The 24975-nt window shown below is 42.2% G+C and overlaps 1 protein-coding gene and 1 pseudogene across 2 annotated transcripts in view; one reads left to right on the plus strand and one right to left on the minus strand.

Moving 5' to 3' along the window:
• LOC129818275 (ATP-dependent RNA helicase DHX29-like) lies at nt 1–10311 on the plus strand (annotated as a pseudogene).
• The window catches only part of LOC129818815 (proline-serine-threonine phosphatase-interacting protein 2-like), a 23121-nt gene continuing 4609 nt past the window's right edge, over nt 6464–24975 (minus strand). Inside the window, exons 3-15 of one of the 2 annotated variants that reach the window (XM_055875076.1) lie at nt 21960–22034; nt 21274–21308; nt 21032–21138; nt 20706–20768; nt 16620–16718; nt 15116–15161; nt 14907–14986; nt 13184–13282; nt 12905–13001; nt 12576–12660; nt 12365–12396; nt 12142–12204; nt 6464–6701 (exon numbers count right to left, since the gene is read on the minus strand). In XM_055875076.1, coding sequence (XP_055731051.1) covers nt 12149–12204; nt 12365–12396; nt 12576–12660; nt 12905–13001; nt 13184–13282; nt 14907–14986; nt 15116–15161; nt 16620–16718; nt 20706–20768; nt 21032–21138; nt 21274–21308; nt 21960–22034 — 874 coding nt within the window. In that variant the 3' untranslated portion in view covers nt 6464–6701; nt 12142–12148. Of the gene's footprint in view, nt 6702–10431; nt 12020–12141; nt 12205–12364; nt 12397–12575; nt 12661–12904; nt 13002–13183; nt 13283–14906; nt 14987–15115; nt 15162–16619; nt 16719–20705; nt 20769–21031; nt 21139–21273; nt 21309–21959; nt 22035–24975 lie in introns of those variants that run through there. The other variant, XM_055875075.1, reaches the window with a different exon arrangement.

Raw genomic sequence — 24975 nt, forward strand, 5'->3', positions numbered from 1 at the left:
ATGACTGTAAGTCACTTTGGATAAAAGCGACTGCTAAATAGCATTAATAACAGATTGGTTTATGTCTCCCTACTCAGGTTCAGACTGGTAGCTCGACACTGTCGTCCAAGGACCACAGGCAGCTGTGTTTACAGTGCCCTCTGCTGGAGTTAGGAAGGTACTGGGGTTTATTTCTCTAGTGCAGTGATGAATTGAGACACTGCTATGAATGAAAAAAGTGAAACAACAATTTCCTACATTACCCTGTCTCTATTTTAGATTGTGCTGTCCACAAACATAGTGGAAACTGTGTTGCTGTGTTCGAATATCAATACCAGAAAGACCAAAGAAAACAAGTTCCATGAGAGCAGTCAGATGAGTTCCCTGGTGGAGACGTTTGTCAGCCAGGCCAACGCCCTCCAGAGGCAAGACAAGGCAGGACACGTACGGAACGGCTTCTGCTTCCGCCTCTGCCCCAAATCCAGGTCAGGTTCTCTCTGTGAACCACAGAACAAGTTACCCTCTACAGCCTTATTGAGGCCAGCAGCTCCACAAGTAGCAACCTGATTGTGAATGTTCCTTCTAACAGGTTTTTGGCCTTCGTGGATTTCTCCACACCAGAGATACTGAGGGTTCCCTGGAGGATCTGTAACTTCATACCGTGGTACAGTAACAATTATTTTTATTCAGAGGCGAACAATTTAAAAAACACACAAAGTAACCATACTCAAAAATAACTACTTGCACATGGGTATAGAATAATGGCTGTCTTACCACTTAAACACAAACACATGATCTCACCCCAAACGACCTCTGTTTCCGATTCTGTCCCCTCTACAGCAGTGTGAGTTCGGCTCCCCAAAGGAGTTCCTGTGCAGAGCCCTGGATGCGCCCCAGCCCCAGTCAGTGAGTAACGCTGTGTGCCTCTTCCAGGGGATTGGGGTGTGCATACCGGAGGGTCATGCCCTCAGCCCTCTGGGTTGCCACCCTGCCCATAAATTGGCAAGATGCTCATCTTCGGCACTATCTTGGGCTGCCTGGAACCAATTGTAAGTTACGTCCATCAACGGTGACATAAATGATGTCTGAATTGCAAAATGAGCAGTTATTTTCTCTGCAATACTGTGATGGAACTCATATCGGTAAAAACTCTATAACTCTGGGTACGAAAGGTGCTCTTTGAATAGGGTAGTCTCCAGTATATTCTCCATACTGAATGTAATTGTATATCCCAGGCGACTACAGAGGCAGCCATCTCGGAGAAGTCTCCCTTTTCCACACCCATGAACCAGAAGGATCAGGCCAACCTGGCTAAGGCAGCCCTGGCTGTTACCAACTGATCACCTGGCCATCTACAACGCTTACTTGGAGAGGTAGCTCTTTTAATAACAGTATGAATGACCAAAATCAGAGGTAGCTAATGCAGGCACATGTTGATTAGGGCACACGGTAGCAAAACATTTTGCAACGGCGGATGAAAACGAGCGTGTCTTACTCGACAGGTTCACTCAGTACCTCTACATTTCAATCCGTTTTCTTCCATTCTGTCCCTAATGAACAGGACCCTGTTTTCTCTAATATAGTAATATAGTAATATAGTAATATAGTAATATAGTAATATAGTAATATAGTCTAACTGAATGAGTGTATTGTTTCTATGCCCTTCCAACTGTTCAGCCAACATCTTGGTTCCTTATAACATATAATATATGCCATTTAGCGGACGCTTTTCTCCAAACAATTGTCTTGCTAGCAGGTGGAAGATCATACGCAGGTGGAAGAACAGACGCAGTGAGAGATATCGAGCCGAGACAACCTACTGCAGGAAACACTTCCTGAATCGCACTGCCCTTATCACCATAAAGGCACTCTACTCAATCAATATATCAAATCAATCAAATGTATTTTATAAACCCCTTTTTACATCAGCAGATGTCACTAAGTGCTATACAGATACTCATTCCTAAAACCCCAGAGAGCAAGCAATGCAGAAGTACAGTGGCTAGGAAAAACTCCCTGAAAGGCAGGAATCTAGGAAGAAACCTAGAGAGGAACCAAGGTGGCCAGTTATTTTCTGGCTGTACAGGGTGGAGATTTGAGGACAGATCATTATTCAAGACGTTAAAACGTTCATAGATTACCAGCAGGGTCAAATAATATCCATGGTGGCTATAGAGGACAGTTCAACACCTCAGGAGTTAATGTCAATTGGCTTTATATAGGCAGGCATTCAAAGTTTTAAAGTGTCTCTCCGTGCGGCAGCAGGTAGGGAGGGGGGTTGAACAGCATGTCTACTCTACTTTATTCTCTCTCACACAAACTTGTGCATGTTTTTCTCCTCTTGTATCTTACATCATCATGTATCTTGTAACAATGAAGATGTTTGTAACTGATACGGTATACAGTGTAAGTAGTGATCTGACCTTTAGAGTGGTTAGTGAGAACATTTACCAGAGATGGTGTATAGTCTTGGTTTGGATCATGGTGGCTCCAGTCTTGACTCCAGTCTTGACGTCTCTGAAATTCACCTGGATCTCATCCCCATCAGTACATCAAACAGGAGCTGATAAGGATGATGGACCAGCTCGTATTCTCTTCTTCCTCCAAGTCCGGTCGAGGACCAGCTTCCCGGGACCGGTCTGACCCAAGGGGGCCCTAGGCTCCCCTCACCCCTTTGGGTAAGGGTCAGATCTGTGTACTGAACGCGGTGGTAACGGGAGGGCTGTGTGACAGTGTGGGGCCGATCCTCTACACGCCCTCTGTGGATGCGCTGGACCCCTGTGGCCTGTTCTGTGGAAAACTCCCAGGGGAAGGCCCACATCCACCCCTCCTCCTTCAACCGCTGCCTGCTCTTCTAGTAGAAGGTCAGTTGGATAGAGATAACACTATCGCTCTCCCTCTCTCTGTTTCTTTATCTCTCTGTATATCTATTAATAGACCATCAATACACCTTTTGTATTTGTCTCTATGGTGGGTCCATCTTACTCAGGGAGGCACTGAGGTAGAAGATGCCCTTAAGATTTAGGATCAGATTACCCAACTCCCTCAATCCTATCCATAATCATTTAGGAAGTGAAAAATCTGACCCTGTATCAGAGGTTTGGGGCAACCTCTAACCACTCCTAGGGAGGCCCCAATAAATTGAAGGACTAAATGTGTTTCCTAATCGGATGTAAAAGACTTGATGTTTTAATGCCATTTGGACTCTTCCTCTGATCTACCTGCGGGACACAACCCTGATATCTCCATTCCCCATGCTACTGTTCGGAGGGGACATCGACGTGAAGCACCGTGAACGACTCATATCTCTGGTCGAATGGATCCACTTCCAGGTCAGAGTTCATCTCTGGGCCAGCTGTATTAAATGTGTATTATTATACTGTATGTGTCATGCATGACTAGAGGGCTGTGTTACTGATACAGCAGAGACATTAGGATACACAAAGTTAAAGAAAATCTAACTATTGTAGCCAATTTCCCAGACCCAGATTAAGCCCACTTCTGAACTGAAAATGAGTGTTCAATAGAGAATCTCCATTGTAAGTGCTCTTTAGTCCAATACTAGGCTAAATCTGGATCCAATAAACTGACCCGTGTAGTTGTTGAGCATACTGTAGCAAGCAAGGCTCTGTTTGATCTCGGCTCCTCCCTGTCCCCTCCCCCAGGCCCCAGTGAGGATTGGAGTGATCTTTATTCTTTGGGGAGTGTTTAATGTTTTTGTTTTCCAAAAGACAGAAACAGAAGTGTAACAGCTTTGTGTTTTGCTTCTAGTAAACATCCTTGAAATATTCCTGCAATTATGCCACTGGTGCTGCCCAAACATTATTTCTTTAAGAATAGAATAGAACATCTCCAAACAACAACGAACGAGTGTGCCCAGTGCTGTAACCCAAGACTTTCTCTGTCTGTGACACAAACAAGCAACATTACTTCAATGACTATCAAGGGATCTACCCCCACTAGCTAGCTTCATGTATTATGATGTCATTTACTTGACATTTAGAAACCACAGAAAATAAGTGGCCATGCACACAGAGGGTGTCACACCCTTGCCTTAGTTATCTTTGTTTTCATTATTATTTTAGTTAGGTCAGGGGGTGACATGGTGAAGTATGTGTTTTTGTATTGTCTAGGGTGTTGTATGGTTTAGGGGGTTAAGTAGAGTAGATGGTTTAGTGTTCAGTGTAGGTTTCTAGGAAAGTCTATGGTTGCCTGAATTGGTTCTCAATTAGAGACAGCTGGTTATTGTTGTCTCTGATTGGAAGCCATATTTAAGGCAGCCATAGGCTTTAGCTGGTTGTGGGTAACTGTCTATGTGTAGTGTTTGTGTCAGCACTATTTGTCTGTATAGCTTCACGGTCGTCAGTTTGTTATTTTGTTAGTTTGTGTATAGTTGTTAGTTTCTTGTTGTTTCTCTCTTCTGAAATAAAAGATGTATTTTGCACACGCTGCGCCTTGGTCCAATCTCTCACAGGAAGACGATCGTGACAGAGGGTATACAAATCTATTTCGATTTTACTCTGTACACTCTAAGAAAAAAGTATTTCCTGAAAAGGGTTCTTCAGCTGTCCCCATAGGATAACCCTTGTTGGTTCCAGGTATAACCCTTTTGGGTTTCATGTTGAGCCCTCTGTGAAAAAGGTTCTGCATTGAACCCGAAAGAGTTCTCCTATGGGGACAGCTGAATAACCCTTTTAGGTTCGAAGGTGCTAAGTGTACTGTGTACACATGCGAGTTCTGGCAATGTGGTTACGTTTACACTTTGATTTCCTGAATATATAATAAAGCTCTTTAGGTCCATGTTCATTAGGCGCCAAATGGAAGAAAACAGACTGAAACAGGGAGGGATTACCTTGACTTCTACAATATAAAACGCTCAGTTCAAACATTTTGAAAAATGTTCCCCTGGTTAATGAACACAACCCAGGTTGGATAGCTCTGCTTTAATAAAGTGCAGTCCCACTGACCCCTCCATGACCACTTGCGTGACAAAACATACCAATATTTATGAACACCGACTGACCTCACACAGTGACTGCTCTCACTTGAAAATAATATTTAATCTCAATAAGATCACCATGTTAAACAAGGGCCACATTTTTTTTTAAACACGGAGGTGACTCCATCATGATCTTCTCCTCCCCTGTGTGACAAAACTCTCCCACACATCACAGTTAAGAAACAAATGTTATGCCGTTTCAACCACCAGTTGGCGTTTTGGACAGTAGTATGTTGAAACATTATTTTGTGTGATTTCCCATTTCTGCTGATTCTATCACTGTGTTTTCTCAAGCCTTACCCACTTCTGTATTTGTGTGGCTGAGGCTCGTTCGAAACACAAACGCCCAAATATGGACATTACTGTCTTTCAAGGATACAACGTGTATACTTGGTTTACTGCAATATTAGCTCTTAAGGGGACTTGGATGATTTGGATGTTATCTGTCGGAGATCTGTCTCACTTTCTATGCATTTAAAAAAATATATGTTTATTTGTGAATGACAGACTATGAATCTCCACAGCTACATGCCATGCCACACTGAGCAGGAAACAGGAAGAGATCTTCAGATGAAAACAGAAAAATACCCATCTCAAAGAGTTTGCCAGACAGCTGAACACTTTGCATCCATATTAGGGGCTCTATTTTAACAAACCGAACGCAATGTCAAATCTTAGCACTGGCAGTAGTGTTATAGGTTCAGGAGTGTGTCAGAAATATTTTTGCTATTTTTACAACCGGAATTATGGGCGCATTAGCTGGCGATGGTGCAAAAGTCCTGGGTTTTGATGAATAAACAATTTTTTGATGTGTCGAGCCTGTGTCAGAACGTGCTCTATGGCTAAATATGGGGTTGCTTCAAGTTCTGTATTTAAGGTCTGTTAGTCCGTTATAGCCTAGTTTTTTTAACCCATATTTGCTAAATATGTTGAGCATGTTTTCAGTCCACATTGTTGTAATTGCATTGCTTCAATATGGAAATACATTGGTAAACATAGGCTCTAGCATGCGCACTGATATAGCGGCTAGGTCTACTGTAAATTACAGTCTGGACATGGACATACTGTGCCAAACGTAATCAATAAGCAAGATTAAATTCACTAGGCTATTGATGAGGCCTAAAAATACATTGTATACTTCAAATCAAATTCTAATAAAAATGAAACAATTTGTTTTAAATAGGCTATGTCTAAATACAGTTCCAGGCATCTTAATTGCACCCTGTGGATGTCTAATACACACAAGGCAACTTAGACTATGGAGGGTTTTACGCACATCCAAACTTTTCACAGGAGCTTGATAAGGATTCAATATAAAGAGAAAGGGGGCTTGTCCATTCACCGTTATACTGCTCATGAATGTAATGTTTTCTTGTCACGAACCGGCTCAAAGACCGTAACAAAAGGGAGACCACATGCAGATAAGCAATAACAAAATATATTTATTAACTAAGGTAAAGTAAATACAATTAACAATGGTGTGTGTGTAGTCAGTAGTGTAGGTGAGTGGTTGCGTATATACATGTGATAAGTAGGGGTGTTGAAGGGTGCCAACACAAACGAACCAAATCACCACAACAAGGCCACAACCAGAATCTGTCTGTGTCTGAATGGAGAGAGTCTCCCCAATGACTGTGGAAGAGGTCTATTTATCCTGGGACACACCCGGGCCCAGGTGTTTCCCATGTAGCTGACGACCCTCCATACTCCGCCCACCAACATCCTAATAAGGAAACAAGAGCAAAGAGAGAGAGGAAACGGTAGACAGAGTGGGAGGGTCGTCACATTATAAACATCATGGAACCATCTGACAGATCATATTTGCACTTCTCCAGAAATAGCAGACGAAGTTGAATTACATTCGAGAATCTTTCCAATAAATTAGGTTTTTAATCAAATTAAAATGAAAAACAATCAATCTGCTTTTTAAATTAACAACAATATTTCTAAATAGGATCGGGTCAGAAGCATAATATCATAAATCGCTTCTCTCATTCCATGGTACTGTGTACACACTTATGCCTAAATGTCTTTATGCATTGGCTCCTGTTAATTGTAACGTTGCCTATGAGGCAGATTCTCAAAACAATTGTCCGTTAATATGGCATTACATGAGGACAATAGTTTGGAGGAGCATGTCTTTGGTAATCGGACGAGGGGTGCTCTTTGAAAATGGGGATGGATCAGAGGAGGCTGGTGGAAGGAGGTATAGGAGGATGGGCTCATTGTAATGGCTGGAATGAATGGAATAGTTGTATTAATGTTTCTAAATAGCAGATTCACTGGCACATCTCTCCTTCCATGAGCACTGTGCGTCATGGCTGAATAGGCTGAGTATCAGCTCTAAAAATCCTTGCCATTATCAACTGCGTTTCTGTTAAAACCTGCATTTTATGAGTCTTAAAACTTCGCAGGTTGTCGTTAATTGTCATGAATCTTACCCTGGAGGCTGAACTGAGCTATTTCCACGAGATGCGTAAGCTGCAAAGTCAAAATTGGCTAAATCGTGAAAATTCATAAAAACAAAAATGTTAATTAAATTTAAGGTGAGGGTTAGGCGTTAGGGTTAGCAGTGACGTTAAGGTTAGAGTTAGGTTTAAAATCAGATTTGATGACTTTCTGGCTGTGCCAGCTAGTGATCACTCTGCAGAGCTGTCTCCAGGGCAAGATTTATGACAATAAATGCCAACCTGCTAAAACTTCCCATTAGGGATGCATGAAATTGTCACTTTCACACTTGTTTTGAAGGACACACCTCAAACATTGCCACACCTCGCACCACAAGCGAACTAATGTTATATAGGTACAGTGCTGAACCTGACATTAGAACTAGAAACTGCCAGTGTGGCAGTTTCTACGTGACAAAATTGCTAAATAAAGTGCGTTTGACACAGCCAAAAATAGATCCCTAGATGTCAAGCGTGTCAGGTTCCTGTGCACCCACTCATTTGTTCCTCAATTTGATTGTATGGGGTGTCATGAAGTTGCCCTGTTGGTGAGGTTTATGACCCCCATAAATACCTTTCCGCCCTTTCTCTCTCTCTACTCTACAGATTGGACTCTTAGAAAGCCCTTTGTTAACATAGAGAGAGTCTGGTAACATCAAAAGGGTGGGGAACGGAACCATATTTCGCTAATCACACCAGTTGAAAATATCTGTTGGTACATAAAGAATATGATGTCAGATCAGTTGTCGTCTGAGACATAATTACTGCTTATAGGACGACATAAACTGTATCTTGGAAAGTCTACACATTCTAGTTATCATATTCACATGGAATTGTTGTGCAATTTAAATGTTTAAATATGAAACTGTGTGAAAAGATGAAATGTAATTTTAGCGTCTAAATTAGATAATTATTTTCACAAGTGAACTATGCTCACTCAGTGGCCCCGCCGAAATGACCAGACATTGGTTGTAAACTATGAAACACGCCCTTCTCTCCACCACTACAAAAGCCCATTGATGAAAGTCAACCTTGGGTTCCCGATGACGTGAGGACTGCTGTCCATGCGTTTAAAAGGGCTAATATCAACTACAGAACTAAGCCAACCTCAGCATAAGCTATGGTTTGTGAATGGTTGAACGACTACAACCTAACGAAATTAACATTGTGTTCCCGAGGACGTAAGGACTGCTGTCCATACGTTTAAAAGGGCTAATTTCAACGTGGAGGTGACAATCGACACGCTGGAAGGATGAATTTCGACTATACAAGCCAGAATATAGCATGAGCTTATAGTATGGTAACTTGGTATGAACTTTGAACTCTTATTCACTAAAGAAGTGATACATCCTAGACGTTGAGTTTGCAGCAGCAGCTGTAAACCTGGACTAGGAAAGGACGGACAATCTCTTCAGAAAGACAGGGTACTACAACGTATCCGTTCTACCACACGACGACGGTACTACAACGTATCCGTTCTACCACAAGACATATTTGTCACGATCGTCGTATTCACATTTGGTCCAAAGCGCAGCGTAATATCGGTTCGACTTATTTTATTTCTAAGTGAAACGCATAAAAAAAACAATAAAGCATACACGACACATGAACCAATGGCATGCTCACAGGCGTACACATAAACAAGATCCCACAAAACACAGTGGGGAAATGGCTGCCTAAATATGATCCCCAATCAGAGACAACGATAAACAGCTGCCTCTGATTGGGAACCATACCAGGCAAACATAAACATAAACATACTAGATCACCCACCCTAGTCACACCCCGGCCTAACCAAAATAGAGAATAAAAAGGCTCTCCATGGTCAGGGCGTGACAATATTCTTCGAAGGACAAGGGAGATCTCTGATCTCACTTTCAGTTCATTGAAAATGGAGCACAATGACCCTGAGCTGCCGAGGAGAGCCCCAGATGGCAACGTGGGCTACACATTCAGTCTCTACTGAGGACATCTGTAAGCCATTCAAACGTGTTAACGCTCGCAAGGCTGCCGGCCCAGATAACATGTCTATCAGTGCCCTCAGAGCATGTGCAGACCAGCTAGCTGTTGTATTCTCTGACATGTTCAATCTCTCCCTAGCTGAGGCCTCTATCACCCACCTGCTTCAAGATGTCCACTATCCTCCCTATGCCCAAGAAAGGGAAAGTAACTGAACTGAATGACTACCGACCAGTAGCCTTCATTTCCGTCATCATGAAGTGCTTCAACAGGCTGGTCAAAGACCATATCACCTCCTCCCTTCCTCCCACCTCCTCTCCAACTCGCCTACCGCCCTGACAGATCCACAGACGACGCAATCGCCATTGCACTGCACACTGCAGTTACCCACCTGGACAAAAGGAATGCATATGTGAGGATGCTGTTCATCAACTACAGTTCATCCTTCAATACCATAGTGTCCTATTAGCTCATTACAAAGCTCACGGCCCTGGGTCTGAACTCCTCCCTATGCAATTGGGTCCTGGCTTCCTGACGGGCCGCTCCCAAGTGGTGAAGGTAGGCAACATTACCTCCTCAACACTGATCCTCAACACGCGGGCCCCACAAGGGTGCGTCCTCAGTCCCCTCCGGTATTCTCTGTATACCCATGACTGCGTGACCTCACACAGTTCCAACTCCATCCTCAAGTTCGCTGACAACACCAACAATGACGAGACAGCATACAGGGAGGAGGTAGGCACTCTGACGGCATGGTGCCATGTAAACAATATCTCCCTCAACATTAGCAAAGAAAAAAAGCTGATTGTGGACTTCAGGACGAACCAGGCTGGACACTCCCTCATCCTCCTCAACGGGGCCGCCGAAGAGACGGTCAATAACTTCAAATTGCTAGGCGTACACATCTCAGAAGCTGAAGTGGTCTAGCGTAGAAAGCACGACAGCGACTCTTCAACCTTAGGATGCTGAAGAAATTTGGCCTGTCCCCCCCAACCCCCCCCCCCCCCCCCGTCCCCCCCCAGTTCCTTTATTAAAGAGAATGTACGTATACCACGCTGCGCCTTTGTCCATTCCATATGACGATCGTGACAAAAGGTGGAGTTATTTCACATATGCAGCAAACAAAAATGTTTGCTCTATCCAAAATTACAACCGAATAAAGAATAAAGAGAAAGAAAACTCTGTTTTTGCGTGAATTATATAGATTTATTGATGAAACAAACAGACAATAGGCTTACATTTCGGCATGAATCGCCTTCATCAGAGCCTTGAGCAGGAAATGTGTGGGAGGCACCTACTCTATATGCCCTCGCAGTGGAGTGTCCACGCTCATCATGTCAATCAAACATGTCGATAATGTCATTACTGTCTGTACAATAGTAGTAGCAGGTTATTCAAACAAGAGTATGATCATCATTCAAGATTCCTACACATACATTCGGGAAATTGTTTCGTCTGCCTTTTATTAAAGACCAAAACAATCGTCATAAATATAAAAAGATTTGTTTCATTTGACGAGCAAAATATTGACAGCAGCCCAAAGTTACAAAATAGTTGAGAAGAGATTTTCAATGTGCCAATTCCATGGCACATTGTTTATAAACGGATACAAAAAAACACCGCTTGATTCAACGTTTTTCCAATTGAAATGATTGTACAAAATTCTTGCCACCAACAGAATGCTATGTCTATGTGGCATACAGCCATCTCAGCTCTGCAGAAGAGACAGTATCATTAGATCATTTATTCTAGTATTTCCCCCGTGTAACTTGTTTCTGGTCAACAGGTTCAGAAATGCCAGAAAAATCTCAACATTTACCTAAAATGAATCCTACAAATAGCACTGTTGGGAGATTTGGAAAGCAATAGTAAATCTATCAACAACATAATAATACTTTTAGTAAAAATATGAGTCTTTAACTTACAATCTGTAGATACTATGCGATTAGAAAAGTTCAGAATTTATGTGAAACATCACAGCACAGTTTGAAATATATATGAAATCATAAGAGGGCAATTTAAGGAAATAGGTGAGATGGACTGAGAGTAGCTGAGGGGTGGGTTTAAAAGCTCATGTTCTAGAATAGTTGACTAAAAACACAATACATAATGTATACCGTATGCGTTTGGGTACCTTCTATCCGAATGTGATGTATGTCAACTATGTAACTACTGTGAAGAAAAGAAAGAGAGATGTGCCATGTATGAAAGATGTTTGTACAGTAGATGTACATTTAAGCTTTATTTTGGACCAATTATTTTGGTCCTCCGAAGAGGGGAGGATGGGCCAATAAAAAATAATAACAAATAAAGTGAATACATTTATTTTTGCTTTAACAATATTTCCTGGTTTAGACTGTACAAAACGAAATATATTACCAATTGATATATATATATATATATTGTATACGAGCTATGACACTTAATCTTACTGTTTATAACACAGCTATAAAACCACAATGATGACATAATCAAACATACTGTACTAACGTCAACGTTGGTGGTCATTTCTTAATTAGGTTGTCAGGTGTCACTGTTGAATGCACAAAGCACAAAGTCCACTCTTTACATCCATCATTGAAGGGATCCACTGCCAGCATTCCACCAGGCAGTCAATATCAATACCCATAGATAACTGGAAACGAATAGAAAAAAAACTAAAAACTAATACAACCATGGTTTTAGGTGGGCTCAAACTGATTGTGGTGACAATGGTCATTTGACTGAAGCTGTAATACTGAAGAATACACTACTTACCAGTGTGCTAGTATTGTATAACACTGTAGGCTGGATCTAATTCAGTTGAGTTGATCAAATTACCTACGGCAGAGGAAGTCAAAACGCAAATAAATAAACAAACAGACAGTGGCAGGTCATTAAAAGGAAAACAAAGAACCGTTTATTCATATTTTCAATGATGGATTATATCTGACAACTTTGTCATGATATCTATATATCTCAGTCATTTTTTAACATATACCTCCGGTGTTGGTTGGATTAGGCAACGGTCTCCTGATTTTCACAAAAAAAGACAAAATAGAAATCGACATGACATGAGAATTATGATGAAAATGTAAAAAATGTTGGTAAGGGGGAAAATCATCATCTGCTGTGCGTGTTGTTCCCCTTTCAAGATATTATTTGTTCCCCCCCCCCAAAAAAAAAATATTTATTGATAATATCGCTCTCACCTGGTGATAGATGAGGCCATTTGGGTGGCTGATGGTGCTACGGGTACCCTCTGACTGCTGTAGAAGTTATCATACAGAATAGGAGCTGAGAAGTGAGGACAGAGCAGGTCAGGGGGTGAGAAGTGAGTACAACTACAATAAACAACTCGACTGTCAAGGAGGGGGACCCGGACACACATAACAAGGCTAATGCCTACATAAAAGCATCAAGGATGACACAAAAAAAGTCTGATTTTCATTGTAGCCCTTAGATGACCTATAATGTACTGTATGTGCCTGTTGTTTTCTTTGGATGACAAAGGCGATCTGTGAAGAGTGAGGAACTGTACCTGGTGGTTTGTCCCCAGTCCGTCTGAGGTTCACAAAGTGTTCAATGTCTTCCTGTATGTCACAATGTTCAAGAGACTTCCTCACTTCCTCATATAGCTGAACACACAGACAAACACGTTAGAAACAAGCAATATGGAAGGTCACTTAGTCACAATCCTTCATGCTATTCTTTGCGTATCATTTAAAAACATTTTTTACATTGAATACCAGTAAGTAACTACTGCAGATTGCACCTTGATGAGTCCCTCGGAAATAAAGCATTTGAAGTGTGACTTTACCTCATCGCTGGTGACACACTGCTGGGAGAGCTGGTTGAGATGAGTCCACACCATGTTCCTTAGAGTGTTGATCCTCTCAACTTCCTGCTTCTCAAATACCTGGATGTAACAGAGAACTAAATGATATACAGTGCCTTCAGAGAGTATTCATTCCCCCACGTTTCGTTGTTACAGCCTGAATTCAATATGGATTAAATATATGTTTTTTCTCACCAATCTACACACAATAACCCTAACGACAAAGTGTAAACATGTTTTTATAAATGTTAGCAAATTTATTTGAAATAAAATACATAAATATCTCGTTTACATAAGTATTTACAACCCTGAGACAATACTTGGTAGAAGCACCTTTGGCAGCGTTACAGCAGTGAGTCTTTCTGGGTAGGTCCCTAAGAGCTTTCCACACCTGGATTGTTCAACATTTGCCCATTATTCTTTTCAAAATTCTTCAAGCACGGTCAAATTGGTTGTTAATCATTGCTAGACAACCATTTGCTGAAAGGTGAATTCATCTCCCAGTGTCTGGTGGAAAGCAGACTGAACCAGGTTTTCCGCTAGGATTTTGCCTGTGCTTAGCTCCATTCCATTTCTTTTTTATCCTGAAAAACTCCCCAGTCCTTAAAGATTACAAGTATACCCATAACATGATGCAGCCACCACTATGCTTGAAAATATAGAGTGGTACTCAGTAATGTGTTGTATTGGATTTGCCCCAAACATAACATTTTGTATTCAGAACAAAAAGTTAATTGCATTGCCACATTTTTTTGCAGTATTACTTTAGTGCCTTGTTATAAAGAGGATACATGTTTTGGAAACGTTTTATTCTGTACAGCAGGGTTTCCCAAACTCGGTCCTCGGGACTTCAAGGGGTGGACGTTTTGATTGTTGCCCTAGCACTATACAGCTGATTTAAATAATCAACTGATCATTAAGCATTGATAATTTGAATCAGCTGTGTAGAGTTAGGGAAAAAACCAAAATGTGCACCCCTTGGAGTCCCGAGGACCGAGTTTAGGAAACACTGCTGTACAGGCGTCCTTCTTTTCCCTCAGTCAATTAGGTTAGTATTGTGGAGTAACTACAATGTTGTTGATCCATCCTCAGTTTTCTCCTATCACAGTCAATAAACTCTATAACTGTTGCCATTGGCCTCATGGTGTCAGGTTCCTGACCTGTTTTCTGGTGTTTTTTATGTGTGTGATGGTCAGGGCGTGAGTTTTGGGTGGGCAGTCTATGTTTTCCGTTTCTATGTTGGTTTTGGGTTGCCTGGTATGGCTCTTGATTAGAGGCAGGTGTTTTGCGTTTTCCTCTAATTGAGAGTCATATTAAGGTAGGGTGTTCTCACTGTTTGTTTGTGGGTGATTGTCACTGTGTCTGTGTTTGTTCCACCACACGGTACTGTCTCGGTCGTTTATGTGTTCCTCGTTTCATGTAAGTTCATAGTTTAGGTCTGTCTAGTTCGTTTTGTTGTTTTGTAAAATTATTCAAGTGTTCTTCGTGTGTTTAGTTTCGTCTTGTTAAATTAAAGTTCATTATGTATTCACAGCCCGCTGCGCCTTGGTCAACTCACTCACCGAAAGAGAGCCGTTACACATGGTGAAATCCCCGAGCGGTTTCCTTCTTGTCCGGCATAGTAAAAATATGACAAATAATCTACAAGTAATACAGTATTTAACTAACAAACCAACAAAATACTATGATGCTTTCTGGCCCTTACCTCGCATGCTTTGACATGCTCTTTCTGCCAGTCCTCCCTGATGTTTCCCAGCGCAGTCACATTCTGCATGTATAGCCTGTCTGGGATTCCAATCAGAGAATATACATATTTGGAGATCATACTATCAGCACATAGCCTAGATGATGACTTGTGGTTTTCCCTGTTTACGGTGGATAAGAGCCAAAAGGATAATAGGTTGTCATTCTTACCAGCTACTTCTGCATTCATTTTTGCTTGATTTGTTCTTGCAAATAGCTGAAAGATGATAAAGAAGAAAAACACTGAGGACATATTCGGTACTTTATGTTTCCCTTCCTTGTGTTCAGGTCGTTACCTTAGTTATTTTTGTTTAAGTATACAGTAAAAGTATGACGTCATATTGGAAAATGTCCACTTCGTAAACGGTGTACAAGCTAGATATCCTTGTTCTTCCAGGGGTCAATGTAGGCCTCTTTTTAAAGCCGCCAAGCAGTCTTTTTAATGGCATGTTTAAATCATCACTGTATGTCTAATAAATCACTGTGTGTGTTTATTTCATGAAAATAACACAAAATGTATTTTTGATCATTTATTTCCCTGGGCCTCCTTTTGCCATTGAAATGCTCAGTCTGTGGGCGTGTTGATACTAATGTAAATACAGTATATTTACATACACAGCCCTGTTTGGAGGATAGGATCGTCTAGACTCTAGACTAGAGCCTACCCCACTTATCCCTTCAAAGTAGGTGTCACGTTCCTGACCTGTTTTCCTTTTTCTTGTATTTATTTAGTTGGTCAGGGCGTGAGTTGGGTGGGTTTGTCTATGTTTGATTTTCTATGTTGGGATGTTTGTGTTCGGCCTGGTATGATTCTCAATCAGAGACAGCTGTCAATTGTTGTCCCTGATTGAGAATCATACTTAGGCAGCCTGGGTTTCACGTGTGTTTTGTGGGTGTTTGTTTCCGTGTCTGTGTTTGTTGCACCACACGGTACTGTATCGGTTTATGCACTTCGTTTATTTGTTTTTGTAATTCAGTATTCAGTTTCGATTTAATAAATCATTATGAACACTAACCACTCTGCGTATTGGTCCGATTCGTCTCGCCTCTCCTCGTCCGCGGAGGAGGAAGAATATGACGATAGCCGTTACAGTAGGAGGATATATGTAAGGGATAATTCACGTGGGGCTATTCGTTCTATGGAAAATAATGGATGACGAATCGTATTAAACAATGCCAATAAGGTTTTTTAATTCGACATTAGCTTTCAAAAGCAGTCCAAACATAGAACATGTAAGAATTAAATATAGCCATTGAATTCTACCGCGTTGATATACGTTATAGGGAAATAATGCACGGTCTAGAATGCCCTTCAAGCCAATCACAAACGAGTATTCAACAATGCATTGGTATAAATGCAAATAAAAGATGACTGCTCATTGGTCAGAATAATCAGATCAGATTGTGATGACATGCTGTGGGACAAAAATGTCATCGCACCAAAAGAGCATTATCATTATTTTCACAATTTCAGAGTGTTTCGACCCCATTGTGTAGAAATATTGTTTTAAAAAAACAGGAAAACCACAATTTTGACTCCACTGTCACGTTCGTGTTTAAAAAAAAAAAAGTTTATACAGTGAATAAGTTATGGAGATGGGGGAGATAGAGGAGAAGGACATAGAATGGAAAGTGGTGCAGTCAGAGTTTGAAACTCCGTTTCTCTGAAGCTTACCTTTTCCTGCTGCTTGGCGTTACTGGTGCTTGCATTTCGGTTCATGTTCTGTTCTGCTTCCTCTTTGTCTCGACACTTTTGCTCATATATCTTCTTTGACTTTGGTTAACAACACGGAATAACAGGGGAAGTGGGGTTACACATGTGAATGTGTGAAATCGCTTTACTGACTATGCTATTCTTCACTGAATGACTGACAGTGTGAACGTCTCTAAAACATTGTCATTTGTTTGAGGTCAACTACCACAGTGTTGGTTCTGTCAATTGCTGCTACCATAGGATCAAAAATAACTGAGGTCTGATATGATGGTGTTAAAGAACTTGAGTGCTGAAGTCTCACAAATCATAGAACCCATTTAACAACCTGTGTTCATACCGCAGCAATATCCCCCACCACCAAGCAGAGAACAGGCTAACATGACAACGCATTATAAAGCACAAGGCCCCCCGCAGCAGCACTGGCCAGCTCGTGGTCTAGGACGGACGGGAGAAACTGTCCAGTTACATCAACGGCGATATGAACCACAGGTAAAGTATCCCAGTTCCAGCCGAGACACAAGCCAAGGGTGAGAGAAACAGCACAGTTCCATCCGAGATATGCACCACAGCGATACTATGCAACCGCAAACCGTGGCCGTATGAGAAGGTGCTTCCACTGTCATCAGAGCAGATCAGAGGAGTACTGCCAGCACTGCTACAGATGTGGGAGCAGCGACCACTTCCTGTCGGTTTAGAAGAACAAGGCCAACCAAAGAGGTTCCTTTAAAACGAAGACAGGTTGCCCCTGTGGAACAGGGAGTAAGCAGTCACACAGACACGTCCCAACACTGTACAACCTGTGGAATGAGAGAAAAGGGCCATGCACTGAAACAGTGCTCATCCTGTAAGAAAACACTCTACTGTTCGAGAGAATGGCAAAATGAACTCTGGGCTGAACACCGAAAATACTGCACACAGAGACGCATGTAACAAAAAAAGACTTCTGCTAAGGTAAACCCACCTTCTACTGTAACTGCCTTAGTAGGAAAACAGTACCTTGTTGAACGCTATCTACAGGGTCAGAGAACTCAAGCCTTGTGGGACACTGGCTCTCAGGTGTATATCAGTGATGAACTGTGGAAAGATGAAAACTTACCTGGTGTTAGGCTGAGAAATGGTTCAGATATAATTGACTCACCTGAATCACTGCAGATAGTAGCTGCCAATGGAATGAATATGCCTCAAGTAGGTTGGATAGAAGTGACTTTCAAACTGGCACCAGAGGCGACATCCCAGTGCTCGCGATGAATGGCTTTAATGTGATTGAGCAAATCACCAACAACAGTGAACAGTCAGGAGGCACATGCACGGAACAGTTAAATGAGACGGTGAGAGTGGCCTTTCCTCGTCTAACGAAAAACAACGTCCAGCCGTGAATAGAGTGAGCGCTAGCGAGTGCTGCATAGTCATACAAGTACCTGGTGAAAAAAACAAAAAAGAAAAGATCAACATACCAAAACGCTCCTCTGTTCAGGTTCAATGTCGAGTGCAGACAAAGCCTGTTAAAGAGGACACCACACTGATCTTTGAGCCTGCTGTAAACCCTCGGTGAGCAGAAGGACTTGAGTTCTGTGAGACTCTAGTAAAGCTAAGAAAAGACGCATCTCCACCTGTCATCGTTGATGTTCAGAACGTCACAGACCCCGACATCATGTTAACAGGGCAACTGTAATTGGCACTATGCAGGAAGTAAAGTCAGTCTATCCCGCCACCATGCTGGAAAGCTGTAATCAACCCCCAACCCCCCCCCCCCCCGTTGTCAACAGAGTGAAAATACTGAAGACTTATGGGATCCTCATGTTGATCTGAGCCACCTCAACACACAGCAGCAACAAATCATTCACCAACTGTTGAGAAAGGAGTCTAGCTCATTTTCCAAATCAGATCGGCTGCAATGAGCGTCTGAATCTGAGCATTTAATTAAAAGACAGTGATCCTGTTGCACGAACCTACTTGTCTGTTCCGAAGCCAATATAAAAAGAGATGAAAGACTACGTGCATGACCTGATAGCACAGGGTTGGGTGGAGAAGTCCAACTCTCCTTACTCTTCCCCAGTCGTATGTGTAAGGAAAAAGGACGGTAGCTTACAACTGTGCATAGACTACAGGGAGCTGAACAGGAAGACTCATCCTGACCGCCAGCCAATACCCAGAGTACAGGATATCATGGACAGCCTTGGAGGACATTCCTGATTTTCACTCTTGGATCAGGGAAAAGCATATCACCAAGGGTTCATTGCAAAGGAAAGCAAGCCCATGACAGCCTTTGTGAGCCCCTGGGGACTGTATGAGTGGGTTCGGATTCCGTTTGGACTCATGAATGCACCAGCAGCCTTCCAGCGCTGTATGGAGGAATGTTTGGATGGCTTGAAAGATGAGATCTATATCCTGTATCTGGACGACACCCTTGTCTTCAGCAAGACCTTTGAGAACCATATCAACATCTTTCGAAAAGTACAACAGAGCCGAAGAGAATATGGGATAAAGCTGAAGCCCAGAAAGTGTGAGATATTCACAGCGGAGGGATCGCTCTTTAGGGAGAATAGTGCCCACCGAGGGAAGCGAAATTGATCCAGCTGATACTGCAGCAGTCGGAGCTCTGAAGGACAAAAGACCAAGTACAGTAGAAGAGCTCGGAGGAACCATGGGGCTGCTGAGCTACTATAGGCAATACTTCAAAGACTTCTCACGCATTGCTAGCCCGCTCTACAACCTGCTCACAAGGTCTCCTGAAGAAGTTACAGGTACACACAACAAAGCAAAGAAATGGCAGACAAAGGGGGAAACAAGAGGATGGTCCTCTCACAAATCAATGACGTGGACTGGTACGCATCAACAGATAACGGAGCGGCTGATAGACCGCTTAGTACAGCCTCCTGTACTCGGTTTCCCAGACTTCTCAAAGCCGTTTATCATTCACACAGACGCGTCAAACAAAGGTTTAGCAGCTGTGTTGTATCAAAAACACGACAAAAAACTGTGCATGATAGCCTATGCATCTTGGACCTCGACTGCACCTGAGAAAAACTACCATCTCCACTCAGGAAAATGTGAGTTTCTAGCCATGTACTGGTCAATCACAGTAAAGTTCCGCGATTACTTGTACTACGCACCGACTTTCACAGCCTACAGTGACAGCAATCCCCTTTACCTACGTCTTGTCGACCGCCAAGCTGAACGCAACGGAGTGCAGATGGGTTGCAGAACTCGCCAATTTCCATTTCACTATCAGATATCGTCCAGGCAAAGAGAACATTGACGCTGATAGTTTGTCCAGAATGCCAATAGACCAATCGAAACACTGATGAGAGAATGTTCAGAGGAGTTGAAATCGGTCTCATTAGGAGCAACTGCAATGCACAACAAGACTCAAACATATCCTGGTCAATGGCAGTCTCCGCTGTGTATGCAGCAACAACAGAAACCAGATCCATCATGCCTTTCTCAAAAGCAGAGATACCGACAGACACAAAGAGAAGGTGAGCGCATCGGCCCAGTGATGGAACACAAACTGTCAAGTTCAAAACCAAAAGGGCAAGAACTGAAAACATTCAACATGAAAAGCAGATGTCTCACTCTTGAAGAAGACAAGCTCAACTTGGATGAGCATGGTATCCTCCATCGCAAGACACTATGGGGTATTGTGTGTAGGCCAGTGACAAAAAAATCTCAGTTGAATCCATTTTACATTCCGGCTGGAACACAACAACATGTGGATAAAGTCGAGGGGTGTGAATACTTTCTGAAGGCACTGTATATAATAATAAAATGTACTAACTTATAATAACTTCCCCTTCATTCGAGGTGCCCCAGGACATGTAATGTAACTTCCTATTTATTTGAGAGGTTCCCCCCCTTATTCACTTCTCATGTCTGTTGATGAATTCCCCACTTTTTAGAGGAAGGATTTACTTATATTACAATAGTCTGTTTCACATTTTGGTAACACGATGACTGAAACGAGACATGATTTTAGATAACAGGTGTTCACTTGTGGGATGATAAGTGGTGGTTTGACTAATAATATAGGAAAGTTCTCCAGCTTACCTCCATGGTTTTCTTGAACTGAGTGGCCCTCTGTTTGTGTAGGGCATCCATCTGTTGTTCTACCTGCAAAGAAGAAGTGTCAAAGATATTATATTGTACCTAAAACGATAGAGATGATAAATCCCTGATTTGCAATTACAGTGAGCATTATCACCTCCATGCAGGACAATTTGATATAAGCAGTTATAAGTGGGTGATCACTATAAACACATTCACTATTAAGCAGAGTGCACCGTATTAGCAATGCATTATTAGGTCATTAAAGATTTGAAACATTTCCTACATTTATTTCAGGGGTGTAAGTAGTTGATGGAATGCAACGGTACCTTTTTCCTTGTCTCTTTCTGTCTCTCCCTGAAGTCTTCCAGTTTTTTTGCCTCATCCCTCATTGTTTGTGCCAGTTGTAGGTGTGACAAACTCACATGTTCAGTCTCTATGTTGTAAAAGAGGGTTTGAGTGAATGAGTAAATGATGTGGATGACACAACACACGTCACATGGAAATACCAACTCATAGCACAGTCATCATCATATATCATCAGGCACATTGTTGCGACTGCGGCACTTACGCAGTTTGAACACATCCAGCGATCTCTTCAGTGTGCTAAACAAACACACAAATAATGTACAATTACGAAATGTAATTTATGCAAAACAACCTGACCTCACATAACAAAGAATCATTAATAATGAAGAGAATGAGCTGTTTGATGAATCGGTTTAAGAACCCCCCCACCACACCTTACCGGAAAAGGCCTTAACCACAAAACCATTTGAAGCATGTGACCAAACTGAAACAGGATGGACACTCAAACCACTGACAGAATCCTTCTCAACAGAAAAAGGCCATTCAATCGTGTAACACAAATGCACTAATAACGCTCATGCATTAATGCGTACTTGTATCTCGCTGTGTAGTGCTGCATGCCTAAAGATTGATGAGGGAAAAAACTATTGAATCCATTTTTTGAATAAGGCTTTAATGTGGAAAAAGGCGCCTGAAAACTTTCTGAATTCACTAAGTTTGCATTTACTTGTCTTGTTTGAGACAGACTGGCACCAGGGTAATATGAAGGCTATTAAAACATGTTATGTGATGGCTTTTCAGGGCTTTCAACAAAGCCCATTACAAGGGCATCTCTACCTTTAATAGCAGGCCTTTCAAATGAGTTCGGTATACATTTTTAGTGTCTGACTGATGGCACGCAATATCAACTAGAGCATGAATATCATCGGCAACAACAGACGGACTTACTTCATCTCACTGCACCCACACACCTTCTTGGAGAGACCCAGTAGCTCTTTGGCATACTTCTCCTCTATGGATGCTCTGAAAGATGACCAAACACATCTCTTCAGAGGTGCATTCAACAAGGTAAACAGTTCACAAATGTTATCTACAATATGTGCATGAGAGAACATTCGGCTATAGTGGGAAGATTTGCACAACAGAAGGGAAGTCCCTAGTGTCCATAAGATACTATATAAAGAAAATCAAAAGACAACTTTCACCATAACTGATTTCACTTTTTTTTCTTCTACATGACTGCAATATATTTGCAAAACCACACTTTATATCTTTCAATATGACAGTGGTATAATGGGTCTGTGTCCTGATTGCACAGCCTGTATTGTGCTTTGATTAATGATTACACAGTACAGCATACCAGGGAGAAAGGAGGAAACTGTAATGATGGGGCGATGAGTCGGAAGCAGGTGAAACGTTTTAATAAAACAACAAAACCAAGAACACGACACTAACATAAGGCAGAATGCCGATACAGAATATAATACCATGCTGACCAGACCGGACACGTCGCGTGCGCGAGCGTCGCAAAATACATTTAGAAATCCATGTTATTCAATTATTGCACCCACACTGCTGGCACACGCCAACGAGCGTCTGCGATGCCAAGGGATAAAATAGAACTCCTTTCTATTTCTGACGATAAATAGGACAAATTAGCTAGCAAGTGCAAGCTAACTAGCTAAATTGCCATACATGTTTAATGCTTTCCGACCTGTCCCCAAATGAATGTCATTGGTTCAGAGTTTGTTTTGATATTTTAACCTGTGTGTCGTGATCGCGTTTGGTGTAGGGGGACAAAATAAATGTATGCACGATAGCGCACGATGGCACACGCACGCAGCCGGTTTGGGTTCCGTGTAACACGGGACTAGTCAGAGTGTTTTTTTTTTGTGTGTGTGTGTCAGTGTAAATGACGTCGGTTCCGGGAGCCGCTACAGGCTCTCATGCCTCAGCCAGATCGCCAGGCCCCCCTGCCTCTGCCGGCTTGTCAGGCTCTCATACCTCAGCCGGGTCGCCAGGCTCCCCTGCCTCAGCCGGCTCGTCGGGCTTTCATGCCTCCGGCGGATCGCCAGGCTCCCCTGCCTCAGCCGGTCTGGCAGGTTCCCGCACCCCATCCGCTCCTGATCCCCGGGTCCGTCCCCTTTTTTGGCGTCCTGCGGCTGGAGCCGCGCGCCGGGGAGGGGGTACTGTCACGTATACTCCCTCTCCAGCCTCTAGGTCATCAGGCTGCTGATTATCCCGCACACCTGTCACCATCGTCAAGCGCACCAGCGCCACATGACACTCAACTAGACTCCATCACCTCCTTGATTATCTTCCCTATATCGGTCACTCTCCTTGGTTCTTTCCTCAGGTGTTATTGACTCTGTTTCATGTGTTGTTTGTGTTTCGTGTTCATTGTTTTGTTTGTTTATTTATTAAAACGCTCATTCCCTGTACTTGCTTCCCGACTCTCAGCACTCGTACAGAGACAATAAAATCAAACATAGAAATTATTCATAATATGAACTTTGGTGAACTATGCTGTATCAGTTGGTCAGGAAAGGATTATATTTAGATTAGGGGGATTCTCCCTCTTCAAATCTTGTGGTGTATTACACAGTAACTAGGTGCTATCTAGAACCTTAAAGGGTTCTTTGGCTATCCCCATAGGATAACCCCTTGAAGAACCCTTTGTGGTTGCAGGTAGAACCCGTTTGGGGTCCATGTAGAACCCTTCTCTACAGAGGGTTCCACCTGGAACCCCAAATAGTTCTACTTGGAACCACTTCCCACTTTATCTCGGGCCTAACAACACCCATGCCATTATATCCTCCAAACACCGGCTTCTCTGGCATTATCACTTAAATGACTTTCTTATCTTACTTCTGTATCGTGGAACGAATCCTCATGCCCTTTGTAAAGGTCAGCCCACACCAAAACATTGCTGATATTCAGTGAAAATAAACAGACAACAACAAGAACAACATGGCAGCAGAACCTGTGGGCGCTGTCACCTAAAACAGAATGATAGCAATCGTAGTCTCTTTTTCAGAGTTTATTCTCTGTAGAACACTGTTAATAAAATAGAAAGACTCAAAAACACAATTTTGTTGTAAAACCATGAAAAGTAGTGCACCTATGCTGATATCTGGTGTTCGGAGGGGGTTTGAACGTAGACCCAAGTGTTATGACCCACTGTATTTCAAAACGGAAGTACTCTGTATTTCAAAACGGAAGTACTCTGAAGTGGTTCTTTAATCTGAAGAATTGTGTTTTAAGTGAGTGTTGTATAAACACTTTTTGGCGTTTTAGTGCATGTAAAAGGCAGCATCAACACATACAGTATGTTTTGGCAGACTCTCGCATCCAATCTGATGGTTTTAAATTGCAAATGGTTTATAGCATAAATATTGATTGATGATGATTTTCTGTCAAAATTTGATTGATGATGATGTTCAGTCAATATTTGAATCAACATTTTAAAGAAGACACTGGGAATTGAATACTTTTCCTAGGATAGACCGTGGCACTAATTATAGGCTACATTTGCCAGGACCCATTGTAAGATGATAATAAATATTGTTACAATCAAAATGTTTAGGGCAATTTAAGTTACAGCAGAGGTACCATGAGGTAATGTGTAAAATGGGCCTTCATCACTGGTATTCATGTGAGGCGGATGTGAACCCGGGTCCTGCTTGTCAAAACACTGCCTTAATGCTCTCAGCCAGTCTTCAGGACTAAACGGTTGTGCCGAACCACCCTTGTTATACTGAGCACATGTGGCCCGATTCAGACTTGAGATAAGTAGACCTAGCATGGACTCAATAAAACATGGATTCAAGTCATGTTGAATCAACTTATCTCAAGTCTGAATAGGGCCTAGGGAGATTTTTTGGGGGGCGAAATTCCATCGTTATTATGGAGTGAAAGTTGGAAAAGCAGAAGAAGGAATTGAACCCCCGAACCTCCAATTTCT

Source organism: Salvelinus fontinalis, chromosome 21, assembly GCF_029448725.1.
Source record: "Salvelinus fontinalis isolate EN_2023a chromosome 21, ASM2944872v1, whole genome shotgun sequence".
In the NCBI taxonomy this organism is placed as follows: Eukaryota; Metazoa; Chordata; class Actinopteri; order Salmoniformes; family Salmonidae; genus Salvelinus; species Salvelinus fontinalis.